The following is a 26,328-nucleotide window of genomic DNA, read 5'->3' as shown; positions in this document are numbered from 1 at the left end:
GCTCATAAGACTTACTGTTTAAATAAATTACCAGTCTGTATAATGCACTTAATTAGCTAACTACCTCTTCCTAAAGATGGATTAAATTACAATAGCTACCATATTTGGGTACCATTAGCTACCCTTGCTTGCTAGTTCTCGACCTCTGGTTTCAAGAAGTCAGCGCTCCAGAAACATTATTTCGACTAGTGAGATTAATTTACACCAGTCTGTTTTAATTCACTTATCTAGCTAACTGGCTAATTATAAATATTGGATTACAATATTCTAGCCTAATTGATGCTAGCTAGATATTGGGTGCGTATCTATTTTCCCAGGGTCCTATGTTCCCCAGATTTGTATGGCACATAATGAACAGATGGTAATTTAAAGCTGGAGTTAAGCTTCAGAATAAGTGAGAGCTGGGACATGTTCATACTTAACATTTTGTTCCTTTCATGACCGTTTACTGTGTTTTATAGGCTACAGTATGGTATTTCTTCAGTTTAGTCTATAGATTTCACTATTGTTCATGCATGGAGTTGAACTGTATGAGTGTATGAATGTACAGTAGACTAAAAGCTATTTTTAGAGCAGCACAAATGAGGATTCAGCATGTGCAACCTAGATAATTTTCCAAGTTCATAACTTTCGGAAATTTCAAGTGTGGATGAAGGATGGAAAAATGTATGATGTTATTCCTTTAAATGTGTCTTAGTTAAAAGGTAATCAAGTTAATAGGGCCATTGGAAAATTAGTCCTGAGTACATAAAACCTTTTTAAAAGTTTACTTAATGTGTGTTAACAGAATACTGAACTGGGGAGCATAGGGCCATGGGAACATAGTAATGACCCCTTAGATATCTAACATTATTTCCCTGCTAGCTTGCAAGATCCCAGTGCTCTTAAAACTTAGCTACAACATACAGTATGTTTATTGGTCAGATAAATTATGTTTACATATTTTTTAATTAATGCACTTAACTTGCTAACTGGCTAATTATAAATGTATAATTAAGAACCCATGTCACACCCCTCTTCATCTCCCTCCACTGGCTTCCTGTAGCCGCCCGCATCAAATTCAAGGCCTTGATGCTCACGTACAGGACCATGTCTGGAACAGCACCCCCCCACCTCAACACTCTCCTTGAGGTTTATGTTCCCTCACACAACCTGCGATCAGTTAACGACTGATGCCTGGCAGTGCTTACTCAGCGAGGCTCAATGTCCCTTTCCAGCACCTTCAAACTAACTGTCCCTCAGTGGTGGAATGAACTTCCAACCTCAATCCGGACAGCAGAATCTGTCAGAATCTTCAAAAAAAGGCTAAAGACCCACCTCTTCCGTGAGCTCTTAACTAACCCCTAACCTGCCAACCCCCACATTATTTTGTTTTTTTAAAAACCCTTACACTGGCTCTTACACCTCTACTCTGAGCACCTTGCTTCTCTAGAACTCAATTAAATATCTTGCATGTAGAACTGCTTGTTTGATATATCGCTTTGCTTGTATTTCCTCATTTATAAGTTGCTAAATGAATAAATGTAAATGTAAATTTGGTTTAAACAACATTTTCTACCATATCCTAGCCTAATTAAGGCTGTTAGCTAGTTATCTACAGTAGCTCTAGTTTCCTGGTTTTCAAGATACCAGTGCTCTTATGACTTAAGTCCAGCAGTGTTTATTGATCATAATCTATACATTAGTCTGTATCAATGCACTTATCTAACTAACTGGTTAATTATACACTAAATCTGAGTTAAATTACCTTAGCTACCATGTATGGGTACCATTAACCACCAGTGTTATTAACTATAGCTATTAACTAGCTATATAACTCTAGTTGGATGATTACTATGCAGCACTTCAAACTTTGGGTTAAACTACATTTTTGACTGTATTCTAGCCTAGTTACTACTGCTAGTTAGCTAGCTGTTATTTTTAATGTGCCAATTAGAAATTTGAGTTAAATTACATTAGCTGCCATGTTTAGCGTAGCTACCATGACTAGCTATTTAATGTAACAATAAATTGTTTTGCTGGTTAGCTTGAAAGACCTCATCAATCCTAAGATATGGCTTCAGGAAAACATCTGACATATTGGTTTGCACAAGAAGGAAAAACAGCAAGTTTTAAAACTATTTTAATTTGTGAAATAGTCTGTCATGTCTTCTACATGTACTGTAAGTGTAAAAGTAATTTTTTTACTCAACTGTGATCTGGCTAAGTGCATTGTATCATTCATCATTTTTTCATTCCACTGTTACAAAGTTCACTTTTTTATGCAACTAATACCTAATACCTAATAAACTGGATAATCGGTGTATCGCCAATCAACCATACCTGATGGATTATGTTTCGGTCTACTTGCTCAATGGGATGGTTGGGCTTTGATAAAGGATGCGAGGCGGTCCAGTTGTGGCTCAGTCTGAAAAATATGCGAGGTATCTTCGACCATAGTCTGGCGCTATACTTGTTCTTCAAGCACATCAGCACTGAAAAACCAGCCTCACGGAGATCTATGTGAATGGGAGAGGTTTTTTTTCCAATGACATGTCCCTCAGTTCTCAGTATTCTGCATGCACAGATATCCAAACACTGACAGTGACTTCTCTGTGAACCTCTATGTACAATTGTTTAAAATACAAGTTGTCCCACTACCAACCCCCCCCCTTCTCCTTCCATAAATGTTAAATAAACATCTCCTCAGAGAAAACTTCACCATATCAACAATTCACACATTGTTTTATCTACTTTTGTATCTACCATAAAAGTCCCTGAGTTAGCTGTTTAATTAAAATGAGTGCATTAATATAAAGCTATGATTTGAATTACAGCTGGTACTACTGTCAGAGCTGCTGCTACAGAAAATCAATCAGAATCAATTTTCAACAAATTCAACAGCAATGTGAGACATTTAACGCACGGGAGAAGTGTTAATAAGCATTAATCCACTTTAGTATGAAACAATGTTTAATAAAGCTGGCATTCTCTTTTGCAAAGAATCTACTCTCTCCATCGTTGCTGTACCCTCATCCCATCATTCTTACTGTGATGTTTCAGCAGAATAACATGTATATCAACTATGCGGCGGGGGGGGGGCTATACAGGTGGGGGGTCTGCCAATCATTTGTCTGCAGCTTTGAAGACTCAAACAGGTCAAATTTTTACATATTTTAATAATTTCACGATTGCTTTTTTTTAAAGTAGCAGTGAGATATGTGAAATGTGCACAGATGAAGACTTTATTTAGATCCTCTCCAGCACAGGCCTGTTTAAGGAGCCCCTGATAATGGTGAAGTGTGCTCCCTCAGATGAGGTCTGAAAGCTATCATTCTGAACGTGTTTAACAGGGCTTCGACAGAAGGCAATAAACCAGTCAAAGTTCTTGAAAATAAATGGCTGCGGAGACTCGTGTTCTTGCAATTGAACCAAACACACTAATGTATTCAGCCTGGTGCCTATTAAGAAGATGGAGTTCATTTAATCTGTATACATCAAAACGAGGCTTTTGTTTGTTAAAGCAGGGAACGAAGTGAGACTCCATAACTGAAATGACACTGCTATAATGATCATGTTAGATGACTTATTCTATCAGCGTAATACAAAATCTGTTTTCAGAGCTCTGACCACATTTTTAATACAGTTTCCTGAATGAAGTCATAATGAACGCTGGCGGGTTCGAATACGAAGAAAGTCATAAATCTTTGGAGGAAAAAAAGATGTCATATTGTATAATCAGCGACAGCCGTTGAGATGACCACAATGCTCATTCTTCTAAATCCACATAATTTCTCCACATAATACTTGTCCTAATGTCCTATTGCTTAGTTTAATTTGACGCTGACATGGCAGAAGACTTATTTCCTTATTTGTGAAACCTAAAGTATAGCCTCACTAAGTGATGAATAGCTGCTGTTTCCTATTTACATCTTTTTCTCATAATCTTAAAATATTACCACTTTATTTACAAAAAACTTTTTAATTTATTTTTATTTACCTTGGCCATGAAATGCCATTACACACATTGCTCACTGTACTTAAATAATAATAAATAAGCTAACAGTCATTTTGCTTGTGGAATATACAATTAATTTATGCAAAACATCCCATACAAACAGGCTAAAATTTTATCTCATCGAACCTTGGCCTTACTCTCATCTGTGGTATACCCAGATTTCTGAAACATCTCACATACAGACAGTTGTGAAACTGTCAGGGCATCTTGTGTTTCTGAAAGCTTGTGTCTTTCACATTGGCAGTGTTTGATAACAGCAGATCAGATGACCGTCCCTGACCACACAGATTAAACAAGGTGATGCTGATGTCATGTCAAAAATGTCCCTTCCTCACGGCAGATCATTTGGAAGTGCCATCCAGCCATCCAGCTCATGCTACAATCTCCTTCCATCTGCAAGAATAAGGTCACTGCTATTTGTCAGAGAAAACATCTTGAATGTAGGGTGCTCGCAGCATGAGAAGCCTCCTCTACAGCCAAAACAACTGACCTGATTTCACACCAGTGACATAATTTCCTCCTTCTTTGTGTAACAGTCAGAGCCTTTTATGAAATCCTCTTGACGCGTCATTTGATGAAATAATCATCAAAGGAAATTCAACTAGCACAGATTTTAACAAGTGGCATGCATTACCACTAAACAATTCAATGATTAAACTTGTCATCTCTTCATCCTCACATCAGTTAGAGATTTTGACTTTTGAAAGAATGAATGCTCATTGGTCTAAAAGCGTTGATTAATTTTCTTGCACAATAGTAAAGGCTGCATATTATTGTTTCTATAGTAACAACTTACATAGGAACCTGTAAGGTGGATCTCTTTTAATAAAGAGAGTAAAACATGTGAGGTATCGCTGATGTGGTGAAGTTTTCTGAGAGGAGACGTTAATCTAGCATTTATGGAAGCAGTTTCTGGTGTTAGAACTTTTAACACGTCTAACAGTCCGAGGTACAGCTGTAACTAAATTTTCCAACACTGGAAAGGCAGCAGGACAGAGGGCCTTGCACTGTGTGGTTTTTCTGTAACATGGCAATCTGCATGGTAATTTCTGTCTTATTAACCTCAAATGAGAAAAAAAGAAAGGCTGGTGGACGATGTTTATATCTGCAATAACATGATATCTAAGTGGTAACAGGAACTAACTTCCACAACAGCAAACTATAAACCAATAAAATGTAAACCAAGACATGTCATTCTTTCATAAATTAAACATAGTTAGCAATGGCAAATGGCTGTAGTATAAGAGGAATAAACACGTTAGGACATACTGTTATTGTAAAATAATCAACTTTTAAGCGGTAACAGTAACCCCGCTTCACATTGGGCCGCAACACACTATCCTGTAACAGCACATTCGCAAGTCGAGGGACACATTTCACTTTTAATACCATACAAGGTGAAGCAGCTGAAGTAGTGGACACACAACATCAATAAGGAAACTCTACAGAGGAAAAAAATGGTTGAGTCTCAAATTAAATATGCTTTGGGGATCAGATTCAGATCGCACTGACGAAGCAGTTGTTTAGGGTTGGTGAATAAAGCAGTGGAGCCTGAAGCCAGTTAATGGCAGAAAAACGCCAGCCGAAAGGGAGGCTTAATAACCGCTCCCTGGTGCATTCCTCACAAATAAACTGGAGCTCTTTCATTTGGGCGTGAGTCACTATTTGCATTTAAAAGTAAAAAGTGATGCTTTTGGAATTGCTCATATGTTGTTCCTAAATGTAATACGTCTTAAGCAGCAGTCACTCAGGATTTCTGCATTGCAAATGTGAAGCAAAATCAGGTGATTATTACCCATTCTGGTGTGATACGATTTAGCTTTAACCTGTTGGTTGTGAGTGACAAGTATTGTCGACTGAGGAGCAGAAAAACCTCATTGTTGTATCGAAATTGGAATAATAAGTAGTTGAGTATGAGAAAGACAGGGCCACAAGCCATTTGTTCGTTTTCTATTGGCCCTTGCTTCCAAGATTGGTGGATTCCTTGCGATAACATTGAAATTCAAATTCAAATTAGCTCAGCACAAAGTAAATTGTATTCATGTCACATCTGCTTTATTCCTGGTGCACAATCACGTTTTAATCATATTTTAATTATGATCACAGCTTTTGACTTACCTAATTAACAATCGACAGTGTTATTGCTGAAATGTTAGATGTTAGTATTGATATAACATCCAAAACTATGTTTTTTTCAGCACGGTTTTGATTTCCTTAGACTGACACTGGCATTGCAGAAAAAAAACCCATCACATTATGTAAATCTAAGATAATCGGTCTGTCTGTCTGATTTATTCACCGTTTGCAGGAACATAATACAAAATGTGAAGGAAAAAAAACGTGTTAAGGATCGAATGCAATTTACTGACCTATATTTAAACAGCCTGAATCAGGTTTATCGTTTTGGCTATTATAGTGCACACATACATTAGCAGACACATCTGGTGTAGCTCATGATGAAAAGAAAAAAAAACGATTAGTAATGATTAGTTTTAGTGAAGCAGAGCAACCTGGTGTACCAAGAGCTATGCATCAGCAAAATGGCACCTTATGATACGTTTATTTAATTTATATGCTGAGATGTCAGCTTACAAATCTTTAGCTTTGAAAAAAATCTTTTGGAATTGGATTTCAATTATTTTTTATATTTCAGTAGGTTCAAAAAAAAAGGTCACTGGCTTTGGGTGAACTGTATTTCAGGGGTAGACGGTGAATTGTATTGAGAAAGGACTCAACTCCAGAGCACGTTTCCTCCCCTGGGATCAAAGAAGATGAGGCTCTTCAACACACTCCTTAACTGTGTGAGCCTGTAATCTGTTCCTGTGATATCTTCAAATAGGTTATTAACCCCTTAAACACCCAGCTACTAGGAAATCCAAGAGGAAAAGGTACGTTATGTAGTTACAAGAGTGAGGAATGTTAGTCTCTTCAGCTTTAATGGGTTTAATAGTGACCAAAAAAGCAAAGATTGTGGATATGAAAACCTTCCTTTCCTCCTCAGCCTGCATTCACTGAGATTAATGGTACACGTGCATGCTCCTCCACTTGCGCATTAAAGTAAATGAAATTTTCTATGCCAATCTCAACTTGAGCACTGACAGAAATGGAATAGCCTCTTACAGCATGACAAATGCTCAAATCCAGATCCCAGAGGCCCAAAGGTAAAGCCAGAACAGCCAGAGCAGCATAAACATTAAACGTTATTAGCTTAAAGGTGACCTTCATGAGAGATGCACATCCTTACATATCCTAACAAACACAACATACTGACTAGTCAATTCTCTAAAGGTCTGCGTTTTGGGAAAATTTTCAATGGGGTTTAGAGACAGTAAAAGAGAGCTTCCATAAACAAGTAAATCCCTATGTAATGCTTAACATGTTACTCTGATAAGTTAGGTTTTATTATAACAATAGGCAGTGGGCTCCCAAGTGGCACAAAAGAAACATTTTGGAGCCCTATTGTTAGGAGACTGTGATTTTGAATCCTGGTGATGTCACAGCCATCGATCACAAGCCACTTGTTGATCTCATGTATATGGAAGTGAGCAGATAGTGCGTTTCCGCCTTACAATGCCCTGTGACACAGCATGAGCAGCAGCTCAAAATATTTAACTGGTTGGCGTCGTGTCGTGCAGGAGGGATGTGTTAGCCTCCCCCCTTGATGACTGGTAGCTGGTGATTCATCATCGTATGATAGGGGAAAGCTATGAAAGTGAAAGTTTACTTTTGGAATGTTATAAACTTGGAAAACTATTTACACATGAAAGTCTGCCAGTACATACACTATATGGACAAAAGTTTGTAGACACCTGACCGTCACAGCCTTATTTATGTGGTTCTTCCCCAAACTGCCACAAAGTTGAAAGCACACAATTGTGTAGAATGTTTTCGTATGCTGTAGCATTACAGTTTCCCTTCGCTGGAACTAAAGAAGCGAAACCTGTTCAAGCATGACAATGCTCCTGTGCACAAAGCGAGCTCCATGAAGACATGGTTTGCCAAGGTTGGAGTTGAAGAACTCGAGTGACCTGCATGGAGCCCTGACCTCAACCCCGCTGAACACTTTTGGAGTGAATTGTAATGCAGACGGCAGCCCAGGTCCCCTCACCCAACATCAGTCACTGCCCTTGCTAATGCTCTTGTAGCTGAACGAGCACAAATCCCCACAGCCAAGCTCCAAAATCTAGTGGAAAGCCTTCCCAGAAGAGTGGAGGTTATTTTAACAGCAAAGGGCGAGTAAATCTGGAACGGGATGTTCAAAAAGAACATATGGATGTCATGGCCAGGTGTCCACAAATCTTTGGCCATATAGTGTAAATGGGGAAAAACCAATAAGATGTCTCTGGTGCTGAAATCTGGCTATAAAAGGTCAAAATGAGGTTTTGGCCAAAATTGTTTTTTCTGCCTAAAGCATACCTTGATGTTTCATCTTTAAGAAACCACAAACATATTTCACCTAAATAACACAAAATGTTTGGGTTTTTTTTTTTTAAAAAACATTTTATTCTTGCTTAGGTGATCTTCCTGTATCTCCCTGTGAAGATAATGTTGAGTAAGGAGCCAGTCTCACCAATGCAATGTTAAAAATTAGCAGTCTGCCTAAAGATGTCCAAAGCCCTGCTACATTTCCTCACACAGTAATGTCAGGCTTTGATTAATTTGCTGGATAGTTGTATGCCATAGAGAAATGGACAATTCCATTACCAGCTCTCAAAATGTCCATGATGCTCCTGTACTGCAGTCAGAATCAAATGTAATTTTCACCTTTTTCCCTTTTTGGGTTGTATACATGTAAAACAAGGAAACAAATATCAGGTCAGGTTAGCCTGTAGTTTTCAGAATTATGTCTAGTAGAAAATATCCCCTAGTGAAAGGTTTTCTCAGGACACCACACATATCCCAATAATCAGCTCTATATATTCAGCACATTACACATTATTATTATTATTATTATTATTATTATTATTATTGCTAAATCTTTTATGCTATTGTCACTCGCTGTGTTACCTTCACAATAAGGCTGTCTAAGTAGGCTGTATGGCCAGACAAGATGGGCATAAATAGCAGGTTATGACTATAATACATCACATTGCAATTGCAATTTCCTTTGCAATATATTTTTGAGGGTGTATGTATGAGGGTTATGGCCAAAAAATGTGGTTTTGCCATGATTTATCAACAGGCACACAGAAAACTTACCTGAATCTGTTCAAATGCTTTGAATCCTTAAGTAGAAAACTAAAAAGTTCTTATTTGTGCTCATTTGCAGATAGCAGGCTTCTGCAATATCATTATATTAAAAGCCAATATTGTGACAGAGTATTAACAAACAATATTTTGTGTAGTGTCAGTATGTTAAATTTTTGCATGCCCATTAGACAGTCTCAAGACAACTGTATTCTAAAATTTCCTATTTTGTCTAAATAACAAACCTATAATTAAATTTACCTGTCTAGTGGTGCATAAAATATTTCTAAAAAAGTGGATAAGATGCCACTAAAACTGAGAAATATAACCAGTGATAAAAGGTTAGGCAATCACCAGGATGATAAAATTTTTATATCAGCAAACAGTTATAAGTGTTTTAAAGTCAGACATAGAATGCTACATGGATTTATTCATTTTTTAAAGATGAACTGCCCATTGCAAACTCGTCTTGTTGATTGCAATCAGTCTCTGTCCATTTTTATGCAGGCAGCCTGTAATCATCTCACCAACACCAACCAATAGCCGTCACACTGATAGTCCTTTTACGCAATGGGCCAGCACTCACAGCCAAAGAGCAGCATCTTGAACCAAATTGGTTCCTATGACATACTGTGACATACTGGGCCCAGACTTCCGATGATTAGTTCTGCAGTTAGTTGCAAGTCATCTGCTTGAAACAGTCATTCATGAAGAAATACAGGAATAGATTTTTTTTATACATACCAAGCACTTCACATGTTATGAGTGCTCAACTCGATGAATAGCCTGATGATGGCACAGCAGCCAGAGTGCACCAGAATAGTACGTGTTTGAGGAAGAGGAAGTGAAATACAATAAAAATATTGTGATTGGGATTAATATTTTATCCTGTTCAGTAACAGTTTCTTGCATCTCTTCCAAACAGCTTGTTATGAAAGTAGTGTTTATCAGCTTATTCTCAAACTTGACAACAACAGGAAGACCTGTGTATTTCTAAAACTGTGATGTTTGTGCTATTTTTCCCTCCTTCACCATCCTCCTCACTGTGTGTACATGGGTCCAATTCCTGGCAAATTTCAGACGGTTTCAAACTTGACATTTTTTGTTATAGACCTGATTATGCTTAATGGTATTTTAACATCTTTTTTTTATGCATTTTTATATCCATTATCTGATTTAGGCAGGTAAACAACTATCTATCTCTTTTGTGTTGAATGTTATTTGGTTTTTCCCATGATAATGGATAACAAAGGGACAAAAGCATGAGGGTGTGCAACCTCATATTTATACCCCAGGGAAACGGGGAAAGGTTCACAGAGTTCCTAAGGTATGTCTCGATCAGCTCCATATTTCAGTAGTCAGGGCACCGATCACGGAGTCGGCCATTTTACGAACTCTCAGCCAACTTCTGGCTACAAATTTAAGTAGCTTGTTATCGTTGTTGTAGCTCTCAAATGATTACTTACATTAGCGATTTTTAACTGCATTTGACATTCTATTCTTTATTTGACTCATTTGAGTCAAACGACTTTTTTTTAATCCACTAGCTAGCTTATTATCTTGCTTGACGTACCGTGACAGAAACGTTTGTGATTAAGCTAACAAATTTATATGACATATAAACCTTTAATATTTTTACGTTTTTAATTTTTGGTCACGTTTAACAACGCGAGTATGTAGTCATGTCGCCGGAAATTGAGTTATCAGTGTCCAAATATGTAGTGACCCAAGGTCCTTACCAGTTCCCCAACTCATGTACACTATATACTGATTCACCACCGAGGTAACTAGGGAGCTGATCGAGACACACCCCTAGAGTGTGTAAAAATTAGGGGTTTCAACAATTTTGGCACATGTATTTGAGAGAAAATACTATTAACTAAAAGTAGTTCTAATGAGAACAAAGAAAACTAGTTTCCCCTATTGTTTGAGTAAAAATCTTGAATTATTATTATATTTATTATTATATTATTATATTAACAATAATTTTTGCTCATTTTTATAAAGGGTGCCAATAATTCAGGAGGACACTGTAACTTCTCTACATCAGCAAGATACATATTGGGTGATAATCAAACTTTCTATTTGTTTTATCTATGTTACATCTAAAAATAAAAAAGAAGCAATTTTGCTAATGAATTCAGAATATTGCTTGGGTGTTGATACAATAGCTCTCTCTCCGGCAATCAGAGCAAGCCAATACAGCATGGCAACCAATGAAAAAAAAAGAGGAGGTGGGGCATTTAACCTTACCTTAAGTCTGATCTAGTGCTGATCTAGTGCTGCTCTTACTAATAAAACTAGCGAACTAATGCTTACTGAAACTCCAACTGCTGTTTAATCCATGTGCATATTTTTATTTAATGTTTAATTTAGTGTGTAATCAGTCAGCAGGACGTCTTCATGTGTAAACAAACCTTGAGGCTCATTTAGAACTTTTCCCTAATTATTTTCATGTTATGAAGGTACTTATGAAGGTCTAAAATATACATGAATATTTTTTACTATTTGCCAGTTCTGTTCTTCCTCTACTTTCTAAACCCAGAGGGTTTTGTGAGTCCTGTGACTCTCCAAAGTCTGTTTGAACCCTGTTCCTGCCCTTCAGATGCTTTATTCTTCAATCATTTCTTTCTTCCCTTTATGCATATGATGTGTAACTCACAAGAGGATCATCAGTTGAACTGAGTCTGTATGAGTAGGCCTCTCCTCACTCTGAACCATGTCAGTGTAGTCACTCCTGTCCTCTTTACCAAATCAGCTCAAATGAACTCTTATGCAGTATTAGGAGGGTTTTGGACAGCGATATGTGGAAGAATTTAACATAGATAAAGGAAGAAATCTAAAGGAATTAAACTGCAGGGTTTGGATTTGTCACATGCTGAGATTCAAGTTATACACTTTATTTTTACATTATGTTGTTCCTAAATAGACTGTTAGTGTGAAAGCATAGATAGGGCAAATCCTAAATACATTAGCAAGCTCACCAGGCAAGTGAAAGCTCTAATGTGCTGCTCTAATGTGTTTTGGCTCCCAGGAAACCTAATTCACTAGGCTAAAAATGGTAGCTAATATAACGTAATAAGGTATGGCAAGCTAGTTAGCATTAAGTTAAGCGCATTAACAGACACAAAAAGGGTATATAAATTCCCATGTAGAGGACAACTCAGTAGCACATTGGGTAGCACACTGGGTTTGTGCCCTCGACAAATACGATGTTGGCTAATGTTTGGCTGTGAGCTGTGGTGTTCTCATTGCATCTCATAAAATATACTATTTGAGTCTGGTTAGCATCTTTTTTTGTTTGTTTTTTTTATTTTGAGGGTGTTTATCCCACATTGTCCTCAGTTTGGTCATCAGCCCATTCCTACCCACCAGCCAGATCTCCCCATCAAACGACCAACTACTAACTATGAAGCCAGCCAAAACACATCTTTTCGAGCTACATCACACTTGGAGGAAAGCGCTATCTACCCTCTTCTGCATACATGACCTCACAGACAGTTACAACTGGCTAGTGTTACTGTGATTGACAGAGGTGAGAGAGTAGTATGCCATACCTCCCACCCAGAGAGCATGGCCAATTGTGCTCCCTCGGCTCTGGGCCACAGATTGCCAACTCCCGACGACAGGGTGAACACTTTTCTGTTGTCCCACCTGTTAGAGAATGTATTTTTTTGACATCTTTAACTGCAAGGTGACTGTGTGTTGTGCTGAATTATTTTGCTTGGTTTTCTGATTATGAAAATATGTCTTCGGTGTATGTTATTAATCCGCCTAGTAAAAGCCAACGTGTAGTGCAGCAGGCCGTGGGATTCAGAACAAGTAGCTACAGCATCAAGGTATGTTGCAGCACTGTGAACCACATTTTGTATAAATATACATACCAAATGGAAATTTTAGCTTTGCAAAAGTCAGTAGTCAGTAGTGGGCTTGTGCAATATAAAAATAGTTACACGATTACATGGCCACAATATCCAGTGATATTTATCTGCAGTTACATTATATTACCAGACCTGCCAACCTTTGTGCATTTTGCGTACAAGCTCCGCAAAAACATCGGGGTACAGTCGTATGACTTATTGTTTTAAAATACACCAAAAAAGCAGACTTTTTCTCACCAATAAAACAAGAGATGAGCCAAACAATATCCGAATCTTGAATGATTTACGCATGTGATTTGAACTCTTCAATATTAACAGACACTTCTTGAAAGCCCTGCCCCCTTCCCCCAATCTCAGGTGCTCTCATATTAGGCAGAGATGCAGGTGCGAGCTCCCTTGATTTATGTCAAGTTAAACAGAGAATATCTTAAGTTGATTCATGTGAAATAAAATCAGTATATGTTCAACTTATCTAAGGTTAGACAAGTATATATTTAACATCTTTGCTATAATTATTAGGGATGTCACCTAAAAATTTCAAACGAAAATGGTCAAAACGGCTTGTATTTTTTTGGCTGAAAAAAAAAAAAAAAGGATGGAGATTTTGGCCCAAAAAGATTAAATAGAGCTATAATGAAGAGTCAAATGTAACTCTTCAAGAATAACATTAATGGTGATGATAATTAGAAAGAGATTAAATATGCTGGGAGGTTTATTGACTGGAGCTCTCCTGTAGACCGTACAGAGGACATGTGGACATTAGACAACTGATTTCTAAGAGAATTATATAACAAAAAGTGACGTTATGTATTTTTTAACTGTTTACCTGCGTACTATTCCAGAGTTTTTGTGTTTGCCACAGTTCTTGACATTACAGCTGGTAAAATTATTATGCTTCTCCTTCTCTCCTTAATACTGAAACAGTAGAAATGCTTGCTTTCCTGTCTTTTTTTTTTAGGCTAACAATTAAATCTTTTACTTTAATATTTTTAAATGAAAAATCCTGATCAGGAAAATAAAAATCAATATCGCACAAGTTTACTGAGTAGAGTTATTTCATTGAATGAGAGAAGATGTTAGTGATCCCTGGCCTACTTATCCACCAGGGAACTATGAATAAAAAATGAATAGCCCAGACACATATTCTTCTTGTCTCAGGGACCCAGACTAGTGATTTGTCGATGTCCAGCCAACAGAGTTACAACAGCAGGAAGACTGTCTCGCTGAATATAAGCTTTATGGCTAGAGCTCTCTCCGTACTCAGGAGTTTTGCTGACTAAGATTTGCTCTTCTAGAAAATGACTCAGTATTACATTGAGTATATTGTACTGAGGACAAAAAAAACTAATTAAAAGATAAGTTAAAGAATAAACATCAAACATCTAAGGACAAATTGGCATTCTACTATTAATCATCTGAAATATCAAGGGACAATTACACTTCAAAACATAATTTTCAGGCGTGTCTTGTTTGTGCTGATTTACACATCTATTTGTTGAAATTAAATGTGATACAAGATTTTTTTTAAAAACATCTGACAACTGACAGCATCAGGTTATGCTCATAGTAATTACAAAAGAAGCTATTTAAAAAGATGAGAAGCTAATAGCAAGCCAAGACCATGAGAGACGGGCCATGTTAATGGAGGCGCATTAAAGCAATGTGCAATAACGTTTCGACTTTACACTGGAGCGAACAACATGAGAGAACAATATGAAATGCGCACTACTAGTAGTTTTCGTTTAGATCTTTAGGGAACTTAAAGAAAAGCCTCCTGCATGAAGTTCCTCATTAAGCTGTTTGAGAAGATACCGAGAGGGCGCTTCAGGAATACTGTTCAGAATTTAAAATAATTACAATAGTAATGACTTTTTTAACACTTCGAAGTCACTGCATAATTCTACATGTGTTATTTCAAAGCAGGGTCGCCAGAGCAACGGGGGCAAACTAGCATTTGACCCTGCACTTTTCAAACTACTGGGCGGTGACCCAGAACTTTTAGGCAATAACAGGAGGTCTGACTCTGTTGAAAAACCAAATAAAAATTTCCAGTTCAGCTGGGGGGGTGGGACTTGTGGAGTAGTGGTCCCACCCCTGTTGTTATTATTATTATTCTAAAATAGCAGAAAAACTAAAGTAAAAATGAAGAAATTCCTGAAGAAACAACTTCTCCAAACCAAGTCTAAACTTTTTGACTGCTAGTGTATATATACTGGACATTAAATAGCCTTTGTTGGAACTGGCTCATCACACTGTGGCATCTAGCTGTCTATAACCAACAAGAGACAGTCTTACTCAAGTGCAAACAAAACACACACACACACATGCACACACATCAAAGCCCAATTGCCTCCATTAGGCCCCCCAGACCAGGGCACGCCTGTGTGATGTGTTAAAAAGCCTATACATGGCCCATATAACGCATAAGAGTGTGTTATTCACACTACCAATATGTCAGCAATATGATATTTTTGCCTAATTGCCCACCTTCCCGTGCGCTGGTGACATGTCGAGGACCGTGTAAAAGCTGTATTCTGTTTCTATCATGGTTGTATGATGGTATTTGATGGTAATACAGTATTATATTAAAATATACTATAGTATTTTTCAGTACCAGAGAACCACACTCTCAGAAAGGATGTGTTAATAGCATACACACTTTTTGTGTTATTAAAATTTCAACACATGTTGTGTTAAATTATCCAATAAATGAAATAAATTCACACGCGTGATCAACACAACATCACGTTTCGGACTGCGCTGCCGACATCATCATCCAAATGTAAACTCGCCTCAAAGTGAATGTTTGTTGGTTTGACCATTTGATTGTGACCGTAGAGTCCTGAGGCAAGGAAGCCAAATGACCACCGTTAAGTTAGCATTGCGCACTATTTAGCATTAACGCTGCTGAAAATGCCTGGCCGAGATTGTGATATTTAGGCAGGGAGCTCTCGAAAATGTATTCAGTGGAAAACAGTAACTCAGCGAGTGATAATTAACTTTACCTATCGCAACGGCTTCAAAAGTGAATATCATGTACTGCTTCCTCAGTGTTGGTGTTACGCTACTAGTGTCATGTGTTTATGTTGGCTGTGAAATATGGACTGAGGTTATTTTATAATTCTCTGGGTCTGCATCTTATCTGAGGCTCCGAGTTAGGGTTAGCTAGCTGGATGTTGTCATCAGTCACAGTAGGGATGAGTGATGCTAACCTAGATGCTCACCTGAGGTAATAACATTACTTTAGCATACAGCTCTCGATAATGTTAGATATTCCCTTTACCTTTTTGAGAGTTAACGATAACGTAGCATTACAGCTATTCACCATGATGTAATACAGAATGTGTGTTAATGTTAACTACATTTAGCAAATGTTTTGGACAAGGCAAGCTTTAGTAATTAAGCATTAGGAGGATGGGTTAGCGCCGTGTTTCTATCTCTGTAATGTTGTTGACTTAATTAGGTTGTGCAAAATAATTGGTGGTGAGGTGCTAAAGGCAGGAAAATAAATATTATTTAGTTAGCTAGATTTTCCTGGTGAGTCTACAGCACCATTTTGTTCATTAGGAGAGTGGAGGTCACATTTCCAAAGTTACACAATTTGGGATTCTGTAACGCGATTTCTCAGTTAAAGCCCAAAGGCATTTGTCTATATTTTGTAGCTAACAACTAACCAACACGCTTTTTTGCTCTTTTTCAGCTTTTCAAATGGAAGCGAGTGGGACTCTTGTCTTCCTAGATGTCAGGGAAATTTATAAGAGGATGCATCAACTCCAATTCTTATATCTGTCAAATGTTTTCATGATTTTAATAAATGTCACCTGAATTTCATGCAATTGTTTGTTTATTTTGTGAGCATTTTAGAATTTTCGCATACAAACAAATCGCATTTGAGGATAATTGTAGGGAAATAAAGTATAAACAACACATCTCTGTTATTTTGTGTTATTTTTTAACACATCTTTGTGTGGAAATGTACTAATACACATCATGTGTTAAATGTACTAACACACTGACTGTGCTGAAAGCAACACAAAATGTGTTGTCCTTAACATGACATGCTGGTAACTAGGTATCTGTTTTAAGAGTGCGGATGTACATGTACAACAGAATTGTCTGGAGATTTTCACAAATACTGTCTAACTTGTCAAATATATGTGGTGCTTTCAGAGGTGCAAATTGATACCATGGGATTTCTGTAGTAAAGTAAGAACTGTCCAATTTACTACACAATATATCACATCTTTGAGAAGTCTACTATTCGTGTGCAGTTCATGAAGACTAATCAAATTATACCTAGCTCATCCTAGTTGAAATCTCCACTGTAATGTTACATGTATTTTTACCATAATTGAATATTATGGAGCTGATATAGTGCATTATATTACGTTATTCTGCAAATGCAAACTTGTCCTGTGCACAATCAGGTGGTGCCACCCATCAGTGTCCTCTTGCCACTGGGGGGAAGGGTGTGTGTGTGGGGGGGGGGGGGGTTAGGTTTATTTGTTACATTCCTGAGCAAACTTCAAAGGCCTGTTCCTTGTCATCAGGGATTTCAGACCTGCAATATATCTGATATAACCCCAACATCTGTGTAAGACTATAGGTGTTAATGTGCAGATGTGCATGAACACACCTCTCCTGTCTTCACTCTCTCTCACACACAACCCTTCATGATCGATCTGCACACACAGCTTTGTTTCATAAAACATGCCTTTCTGCTGCTACACACTGCAAGCCCGGGTCGTGATCGAGGCTAAATAAACACATAACGGACCGGAAGACACGCGTAACCAAGGCAACAACAAGCCACCAAATCCTTCAGATAGCGTAGGCCAGCGTGTCGGACTGATGTTGACGCAAAAAAACACGATGGCGTCCCAACAAAGCCACTGGTACTTAATGTACCAGTCTGTTTAGGCTACAACACACACACACACACACACACACACACACACACACACGTACATATGCTACAGCCACGTTAGAACGGATAACGGAACGGAGGCAGCGAGACGGGAGCGCGCAGCGGGGGCGCGCCGCTGTTTACGCCGCTCCGCAGCTGTATTCAGGCCGTCTCACCTTGCTTCACACACTTGAGGCGAAACGGGTCTTTGCAGTGCTTGATGACGGCCAGCACGTCCCGGGTGGTGAGGCCAGCCACCGGCGTGTCGTTGACCTCCAGAAGCAGCTCGTCGGCGCACAGCTTGCCGCTCTGGATGGCCACCTTTCCGTGCTTCACCTCTCCAAAGTAAGGGAAATTACCGTTCTCGGCGCCGCCACGCAGCTCGAAGCCCAGCTCGCCCTCCTTGTTGCGGGTGAGCACCGCTTCGTGGACTTTGTTCGTCCAGTGGTTTTTCTTCTTCAGGCTCTTGGACATCGCGGATAGAATTTCCTTCCGCCTAGCAGCGCGTGTGTAACGGGCGGCTCTTCATCAGGTCCGCTCGGTGGTTCGGCGCCAGTACGAGGCGCTCTTCCTCTTCTTCTTCTTCTCCTTCTTCTCCTTCTCCTTCTTCTTCTTCTTCTTCACACCAATGTCGCGACCGCACGCGCGGCTGGTGGAGCCATGTAGCACGTAGCGCGCGCTTCTGCCGAGAGCTGCAGCAGTAGCTACGCAACCGAAGCAGACCGTCTCGCACACGCGCCCGCGCACTCACGCTCGCGATTGAGGTGCCAGATTGAGGAATTTCGCTCTCAGTCATATTAATATTAATATCAATAGTAATGAATAACAATGGGAAATTAAACAGTGTTAATAAATTATCACCTGGTCCGCTTTTGTTAATCATTTTTATGAATTAATTATATGACATAAACATCTTAATACTGTGTATTAAATTTTAGTTTTAAGACACAAAATTTAGAATATATTTTAATTTTTTAAATATTTTTTATCCTTAATTGTATCCTTGATGTTTGCTAATACTAACATTACTGTTCCGCTGACTTTAGTGTTTAGCGTGTTTGCCTTGCACCTCTGGGGTTGGGGGATCGAATCCTGCCTCTGCTTTGTGTGTGCAGAGTGTGTATGTTCCCTCGTGCTCCAGGGGTTTCCTCCGGGTACTCCGGTTTCCTTCCCCAGTCCAAAGACATGTGTTGTGGGCTGATTAGTGTTTCCAGACTGTTCGTAGTGTGTGAACGTGTCTGTGATTGATTGATTGTGATGGGTTGGCACCCAGTCCAGGGTGTCTCCCGCTTTGTGCCCCAAGTTCCCTGGGATAGGCTTCAGGCTGCCCCGTGGCCCTTTGTAGGATAAACCATAACAATAAAGCTGCATTTAACAACATAGCAATGATTCCCAAAAATAACTCCACTTTCACTCCGTATGAACTGGTGTCATGTGAAATGAGTGGGTTTTTAAACTGAGACTAGTTAGTACGATCTGGCAACCCGGCACGCAATGAATGTGAAATGACCCGGATGTAATGTCTCTTGGAGCAGGAATGATCGGTCCATATGAAAATTAAAACATGTGGAAAGTGGACTGAATCCTTGACGGTGCTGAGTTAATACTTACAGCGCTGAGTTAATGCCTACAGTCATACACTGTTAATAACACTGTGTATAAACACTGTGTTAATTCTGCACTAGAATTTATTTGGTGTCTTTTAAACATGGAATGATATCCATACACTCTCAGAAAAAAAGGACCTTTCCTTGCCACTGCAGTGATATCATGAAGGGTGTATAGGGTATATCTTTCACCTGGAAATACCTTTAATTCGATTGTAGAGTAACATCAGTTGTTCTTAAGTCTTAATTATGTACCTTAAATTAAAGGTAGACCATTGATGGTACCACTCCACCTTTATTTTTGAGTGTACTTGTAACACTGTTATGATCTTAAAGGGCCTTTAATGATCCATTTCTCTGGGCCCTTGAAAAAGAAATGGCTGCATAGCAAGATGCCATCTATGACTTTCAATGTTAATATAAATCTGAAGTGAAAAACTAAGTGACGTTTTAATTGTTGTCATTACTTTTTAATGTGAGTTCAGGGAGGACAAGAGAGGCCTGATGTTTCATTCAGTATTAAGGAGGCTGTCAAGCTGATGGCAAACATTAGCTGTGAATGAGAAAGCACACTGAGGTAGCAAGTGCTTTAGCCTAATGAAATCCTAAAATGTTTGCAACATGGTTTCTGTAGAACATTTTGGTTTTTGTGTCCACAGTAGCAGGGTAAAGTGGGTTTTGATCTAAAGGCTTATAGTTTTCTAAATAAAAATAGTGATGCCTATGTATGCAAATATCTTCCAAACTAAAATGTTTATAAACATATTTTTAATCACCTCCCAATTTAAAAGCTATCATCTTCTTTTGACTATTCGCTTGCGTTGAGTGTAATTTTCTATTTGTTTGGAGTACATTTGGAACACCATTACCGTTACCCTGCAATGGTTTCCCTCATTATCGTGCACAACGTATACTGTACCTCATCGTACCTCACTGTCTACTGCACGCATTTCCATTTCTGCCACTGATTCTGCTCACATTGAACAATAAGACCACATAATCCCATTACTGACCCCAAAATGCCCAGCAAGGACTTGGTTTCCACAGCTGTTCTCACTAGTTGTCAGAACACCTTGGCACCTTCTTTCCCAAGTAGTTCTGTTGGCACCTTTGTCCAGTATACCTGTGCCTGTGGGTTTGGCACTGGGAAAGAAGTGCAGGTTGACAATTGCAACTAAAACCTCCAGAAAATACTTCTGATCCCCTAGTACATGGGTAGAAACTGTTCTGCAAACGGTGCCTAGCCATTCATTTAGATCTGGTGAACTGCCCAGCTCCTAGACTACTCTCCTTCCTGCAGGGACAGTGGAAAGTCTTGTCTACACTAAAAGTGCATGTGGCCAGACATTGCTGAGTGTTGCCTGGCCCATACCATGACATTCCACTCTATGAGGAGCGTCTCCTCCTTATGGGCATTATTTAGATGCATGCTGCTCCAGAAAGTCAGGGCTGATGGTACCTCTGCATCACTGTGCACTTTCTCCAGGTTCTGCATGTTTAACATTGCCCCTCTTTCCATTTGGTGGGTTGGTTTCTAATGACATTGTGGCCTTATCAATTAACACTAATTACTTATGTAACTGTGGTTCTACAAACAACAGATAACAGCCCATGGTTCCCTGTCCCCCAAAACCAGATCTAGCAGGAACTCAGCAAGAAGGTTCCAGGGAAAGAAGACTGTATAACAACAGTATTCATTGCAAATACTATGTCATATGGTCACTTTGTGACTTGTTGGTATGTCTCAGCATGAGCGTGTGTACACATCAGAAGGTATCCAGGTGCTACTCAGTGATTATTGAACCACAGTTATGTATGTAGCTAGTGTTCTCTCTGCTACAGTTCTATAAATACTGCCCTATAGGGTTTCATCCATCCATCCATTTTCTATACCGGTTATCCTACTGGGTCACGGGAGCATGGGGCATCCCAGGGAGCATGGGGCACAAGGCGGGGGACACCTTGGACGGTGTGCCAATCCATCGCTGGGCACATGTTTTTGGACTGGGGGAGGAAACCAGAGTACCCGAAGGAAACCCCCGCAGCACGGGGAACATGCAAACTCTGCACACACAGGGCCATGGCAGGAATCGAACCCCCAAATAGGGTTTCATGCTTTCTTCAATCCCTATACACCTGTTCTGACTAATTATCTAATTATCAGCCTTTATAAATTGGATCAGGGGTGTCTGGATTGGAGACAATTTGAATTGAAATTTGAACAAATGTAATGCAGTGAACCACTGGGACCCCCTGGTTTAAATAATTTGTTATTAGACTGTTGGCAAATATGACATGGTCCAGGCCTAAGGGGAATCATAATTAGATTTTGCAGATAATGTGCAGATTAGAGCAAAATATGATTTACCAGAGTGGATATTAAGATCATCTGGATTTTTGTGGATTAGGATTATTTGGGTGCTTCTCTAGTAAAGCAGATCTAACACACAAATATATGGATGCCCAACAGTCATTCTTAATTGATATATGAAAGAAGGACTGTGATGTATTTATAAAGTACAGATTAAAACATTTTATTTTTTTTGCAGATGAATTTCCAGGGATCTGATTATGAGGGTTTTTCAATTTGACAAACAAACATTCCTCTATATCTTGAGATCCACCACTGCTGAACCTAAACATATATTTTATTTATAACTTATTAAAGCAAAAAAGACCTCATTTTTTATTTATATTCAAAATATTCCAAACTTGTCACAGCTTTTCTGAAAGAAGTAAGACATCTTCATCCATCACACTCCCCCAAGAGCCCAGTATGGAATCTCACCCTTATGCTAGTAGTCCCCTAAGACCTCTACTAATGAGCCCATGCAGGGTACTGAAGTGAAATGGGTCTCTATAAAGACATGAGCGTAGCTAAGGGGTGGCTTGGGGCAGCCATCTTATACTGAGTACCCTTGTAAAACTTTAGTAGTAGTAGTACTGTATTTATTTTGCAAACTGATTTTTAAGTATGTATGTTTAAATTTTGGCATGCATACTTAAAATACTAGTATGCATACTTGTTTTCTAAGTATGCATACCTATTTTTCAAGTATGCATACTTAAAATTCTAGTATGCATACTTATTTTTTTTACATATGCATATAAACTTTGTGTCTATAAGTTTGTGTACAACCTTTTTTAAAGCATATTTATTTAGCATACTTGCTGTTTAATATTTGTACATATTTTTACAGATTTGTACTTTCACATTTCTTTGCTTAAAGACTTCTATGTATCAGTACATTAGGTAAACGTTGCTTAGTTAATTAATCCATACGGTAAGCTAGTTAAACTTTAGCTTGCTCCAGCAGGAGTGGTGAGTTGGCATAGTGGGTAGTATTATGAGTTCATGTTCCAAGGGTTGTACGTTCAATGCTGAACTGTGGTCACTTTTGCAGCGTTTCACAGTTCCTCCTGGGCCTGTGTGGGTTTCCTATAGGTTCTCCAGTTCTCTCCCACCTCTTGAAAACATGCCCCTTATTGTTTTAGCTAAAAGTCTGACTTGAAAGACTACCGTGACTCTGACCAGGACAAATATGTAGATGACTAATGAATTGTTTCAGCATGATTCTGATGCTCAAACTGACATATAAGGAATAGTAAACATCTAAGGTTTGACCACTATACCTAACCAATAACTAGTTTTTGGATGAAACCCTTGGAATAGAAACATGTACAATGAAATAGTTTAGTCACTTTTCAATGATATCAGTGTGAAGATATGGATTTATTAAAACATGCAGTTAACAGTTCTGTTCCCCACGTTCTTGGCAGCTATGATAGAAGTCGAGCTTCCCCATGTCCTAAATATTACTCTTACCCCTGAGACTTACAGACATAGATCAAATGTTTTGAGCTTCGCGATTCATTGCAGTGGTCTGACACAACAACCGCTCATGTTTTTAGCGTCCTGGAGAGGGGAAGAAGCGAGCACGTCAACACACACACACACACACACACACACAAATACAGTGTGAAATTCAGGATTTTCCTTGATTTTAATCAGAATCAGATGCGAAGTAACTAGTAACTTGAGTAGTTTCGTATACTTTATTACTCTTACTCAAGTAATTATTATTACTTTTACTTTCTACTACTACGTCTTTATCCACGCTGAACAGTTGCTCTATGAGGGTTCAGCACTACCTGACCAGCTGACCTACATCTTGGAGGTGTGAAAACATCTTGGCCATAACCCTAGGCCCACACAAACCCAAAGTGTGGAGGCCATTCCACTGAACTGCCCAAAAGATATTTCAAATGAAACTGCACGAAAAGTTTACAAAAAAAAGATACTGAGAGAAAATTCAGAGACTCTCTTTGCAAACCTCCATAAGGATGGCAACACCAGCAACCTGATTTTTTATACGAATAAACCCCATGCATTGCACGGGCCCATAATTTAAAATTTTCCCTCTGCTGAAAGAAAAGACATCTGTGGGGGTTTCCAGCTAAAAAAATAAAAAATAAAAATTAAAAAAATGAGTAAGACACAAAACTGTCAGCATCAATATATAAAATATGTGTAAAATGTAAAGAAAAACAGAATGCAATGATTTGCAAATCTCATAAATCCATATTTTATTCACAATAGAATGTAGAAAACATAGCACATGTTTAAACTGAGGAAATGTACCATTTTAAGGGAAAAATTAGGTAATTTTTAATTTATTGGCAGCAACATGTATAAAAAAAGATTGGTGAACCTCTGCCCATCGTTACTTCTGAGAGACTTTGCCTCTCTAAGATACTCTTTTTATACTCAAAAATTATACCATGTGTACAAGTTGTGGGACACTCGCTGTAGGAAGGATAAAGGCAAATAAAAACAATAATAATACATGGCCGCTTAGGGCTTCCGTAGGATTGGGTTCAGCAACAAAGAAATTCTTTGTGTTTTTGAAGAGGATGAATCCTGCAACTTTTTCACCAGTTACTTATTGACACATGGATCTCCCCTTCCCCCCAATTATCATCACCTCTCAGCAGTGCTTCTCTTTGAGTAAAATACTTTTGCCTCCATTGCGATATCATAGACTGCAAATACGTACAAATCACTTGACCTGGATAGAAACCATGTAACTCTCCAGGTTTTATGCTTCTGCTCCTCCCCTTCAATTTTATTAGCCAAAAGATAAGATTAATTAAAGATGATAATTGCTTATTAATCAGCCAGTATATTTGCATGTGAAACCAAAGCTATTGAAGATACAGCATATGCATTTTACTCCATGGATTGCCCAATTAAACAAACGGCATTCCTTTTCTTAAAAAGGATTTTAAAAAGTTAGTGGTACTTTCACTAACTTTAAAAAAAAAAAAATTATTGGTCACAATAGTAATGGGTGGGACAGTAAAATAGGTCAGTAAGAAATTATCAGTTGCTCAATAAGACCTATTAATATATTGCAAACTATATAGTAAAATTTTTTCCCCTAGCATAAACAATATTAGTTCATTGGTCTAAAAATGGAAAAAGTCAAACTGCAGTTGGAATAGGCAGTGATTTCTGTCATTGTAAAATAATGTTATTGTAAATAATTGTAAATAATGTTATTGTATTCTGTCATTTTAAAATAATGTTACAAAGCATTCCTTTATTTTTTTGATCTACAGTTAAATAAAAGTTAAACTGGAAAATTAAATGTTAGGCTATAAAAATGCACCTATTTCTGGACATTGCTTGATCTAAATATTCTACATAACAAATAAAAATCACAAACATGACACTTGTGAATAAAACAATTTTATATATTAAATTAAAAAATATATAATATAGTTGTCTTGAATCTCTGCAGCTCATAAAAATATAAATGGAACATCCATCAACTGAAAGCTGTCGGAGTTCAAATTTAAAGTAGCATTTTTGTATTTAGTTACTTCTGTTTCTGAATAAATAAGCATTAAGTCATCAAATCATAAGTGTGTTTTGATTTGATGGTCAGAAGCTGTACTAAGTGACGACTAACCTAAAAATCACAAAATGACACTCGTAAATAAAATAATTTTATATATGCAGTTTATTAGATCCTTAAAATAAAAAGACAGCTAAATAGTGGAAAAAAACATAATAATTGTTGGAATTATATGGATGAATGAAAATAACTTGCTAATAGTCCATCATCTGAATCTTACTAATTGGCATGGGCCTCCAGTCAGTGTTGCTCACATAGAATTCATTCAACGTTACCGCCATGAACTTTCTACAGTGAATAAAAAAATCTGCTCATTTTAAAAACAGGTAGTTGACCTGAGGCTCAAACCCGTTCACTGCGACAGTAAATCTGCATGTTACCACTCCACTATTCTAGCACAGTGGTGGGGGCCGCCAGGGGGCCTCAACAATTTGGCGTGAAAAATAAATTCTCACTCTCAGACAACCACACAATCAATTCCTAATCTAATGTAAAGATGTAAGATGTAATTATTAATAATTTTTAAAAGGGGGGATATATTCAGAAGTATGTATTTTTAATGTGTTTTAAAGACATCTTGCAAAAGGGGGGCCTCAGTCAAATGTTAATGCCATTTGGGGAGCCTTGCCCTGGACAAGTTTGGGAACCCCTGTTCTAGCACACACACAGAACCTCCTTAACTTAAATCCTATAGTTATTGTACCTGTACTATGAGACTCTATCACATTCACTTATATTTTACATAATCTTGCAATTAGAAACTTGTTTAAATTAGGTTTATCATAAGTTTTGATGAGAAACGTAATATTTTTATGTGAACCATTCGACC

At 38.2% G+C, this 26,328-nt stretch overlaps 1 protein-coding gene across 3 annotated transcripts in view; it reads right to left on the bottom strand.

The window, feature by feature from the left end:
* magi2b (membrane associated guanylate kinase, WW and PDZ domain containing 2b) overlaps positions 1-18,705 on the bottom strand; it is a 169,955-nt gene extending 151,250 nt beyond the window's left edge. For all 3 annotated transcript variants that reach the window (XM_053631159.1, XM_053631160.1, XM_053631162.1), the window contains exon 1: positions 18,148-18,705. In XM_053631159.1, the coding sequence (XP_053487134.1) occupies positions 18,148-18,445 (298 nt within the window). In that variant the 5' untranslated portion in view covers positions 18,446-18,705. The remainder of the gene's footprint in view (positions 1-18,147) is intronic.
* Positions 18,706-26,328: the final 7,623 nt, after the last annotated feature.

This window comes from Ictalurus furcatus, chromosome 8 (genome assembly GCF_023375685.1).
Source record: "Ictalurus furcatus strain D&B chromosome 8, Billie_1.0, whole genome shotgun sequence".
Taxonomy (NCBI): domain Eukaryota; kingdom Metazoa; phylum Chordata; class Actinopteri; order Siluriformes; family Ictaluridae; genus Ictalurus; species Ictalurus furcatus.
This window is presented reverse-complemented; position numbering and strand designations above follow the sequence as displayed.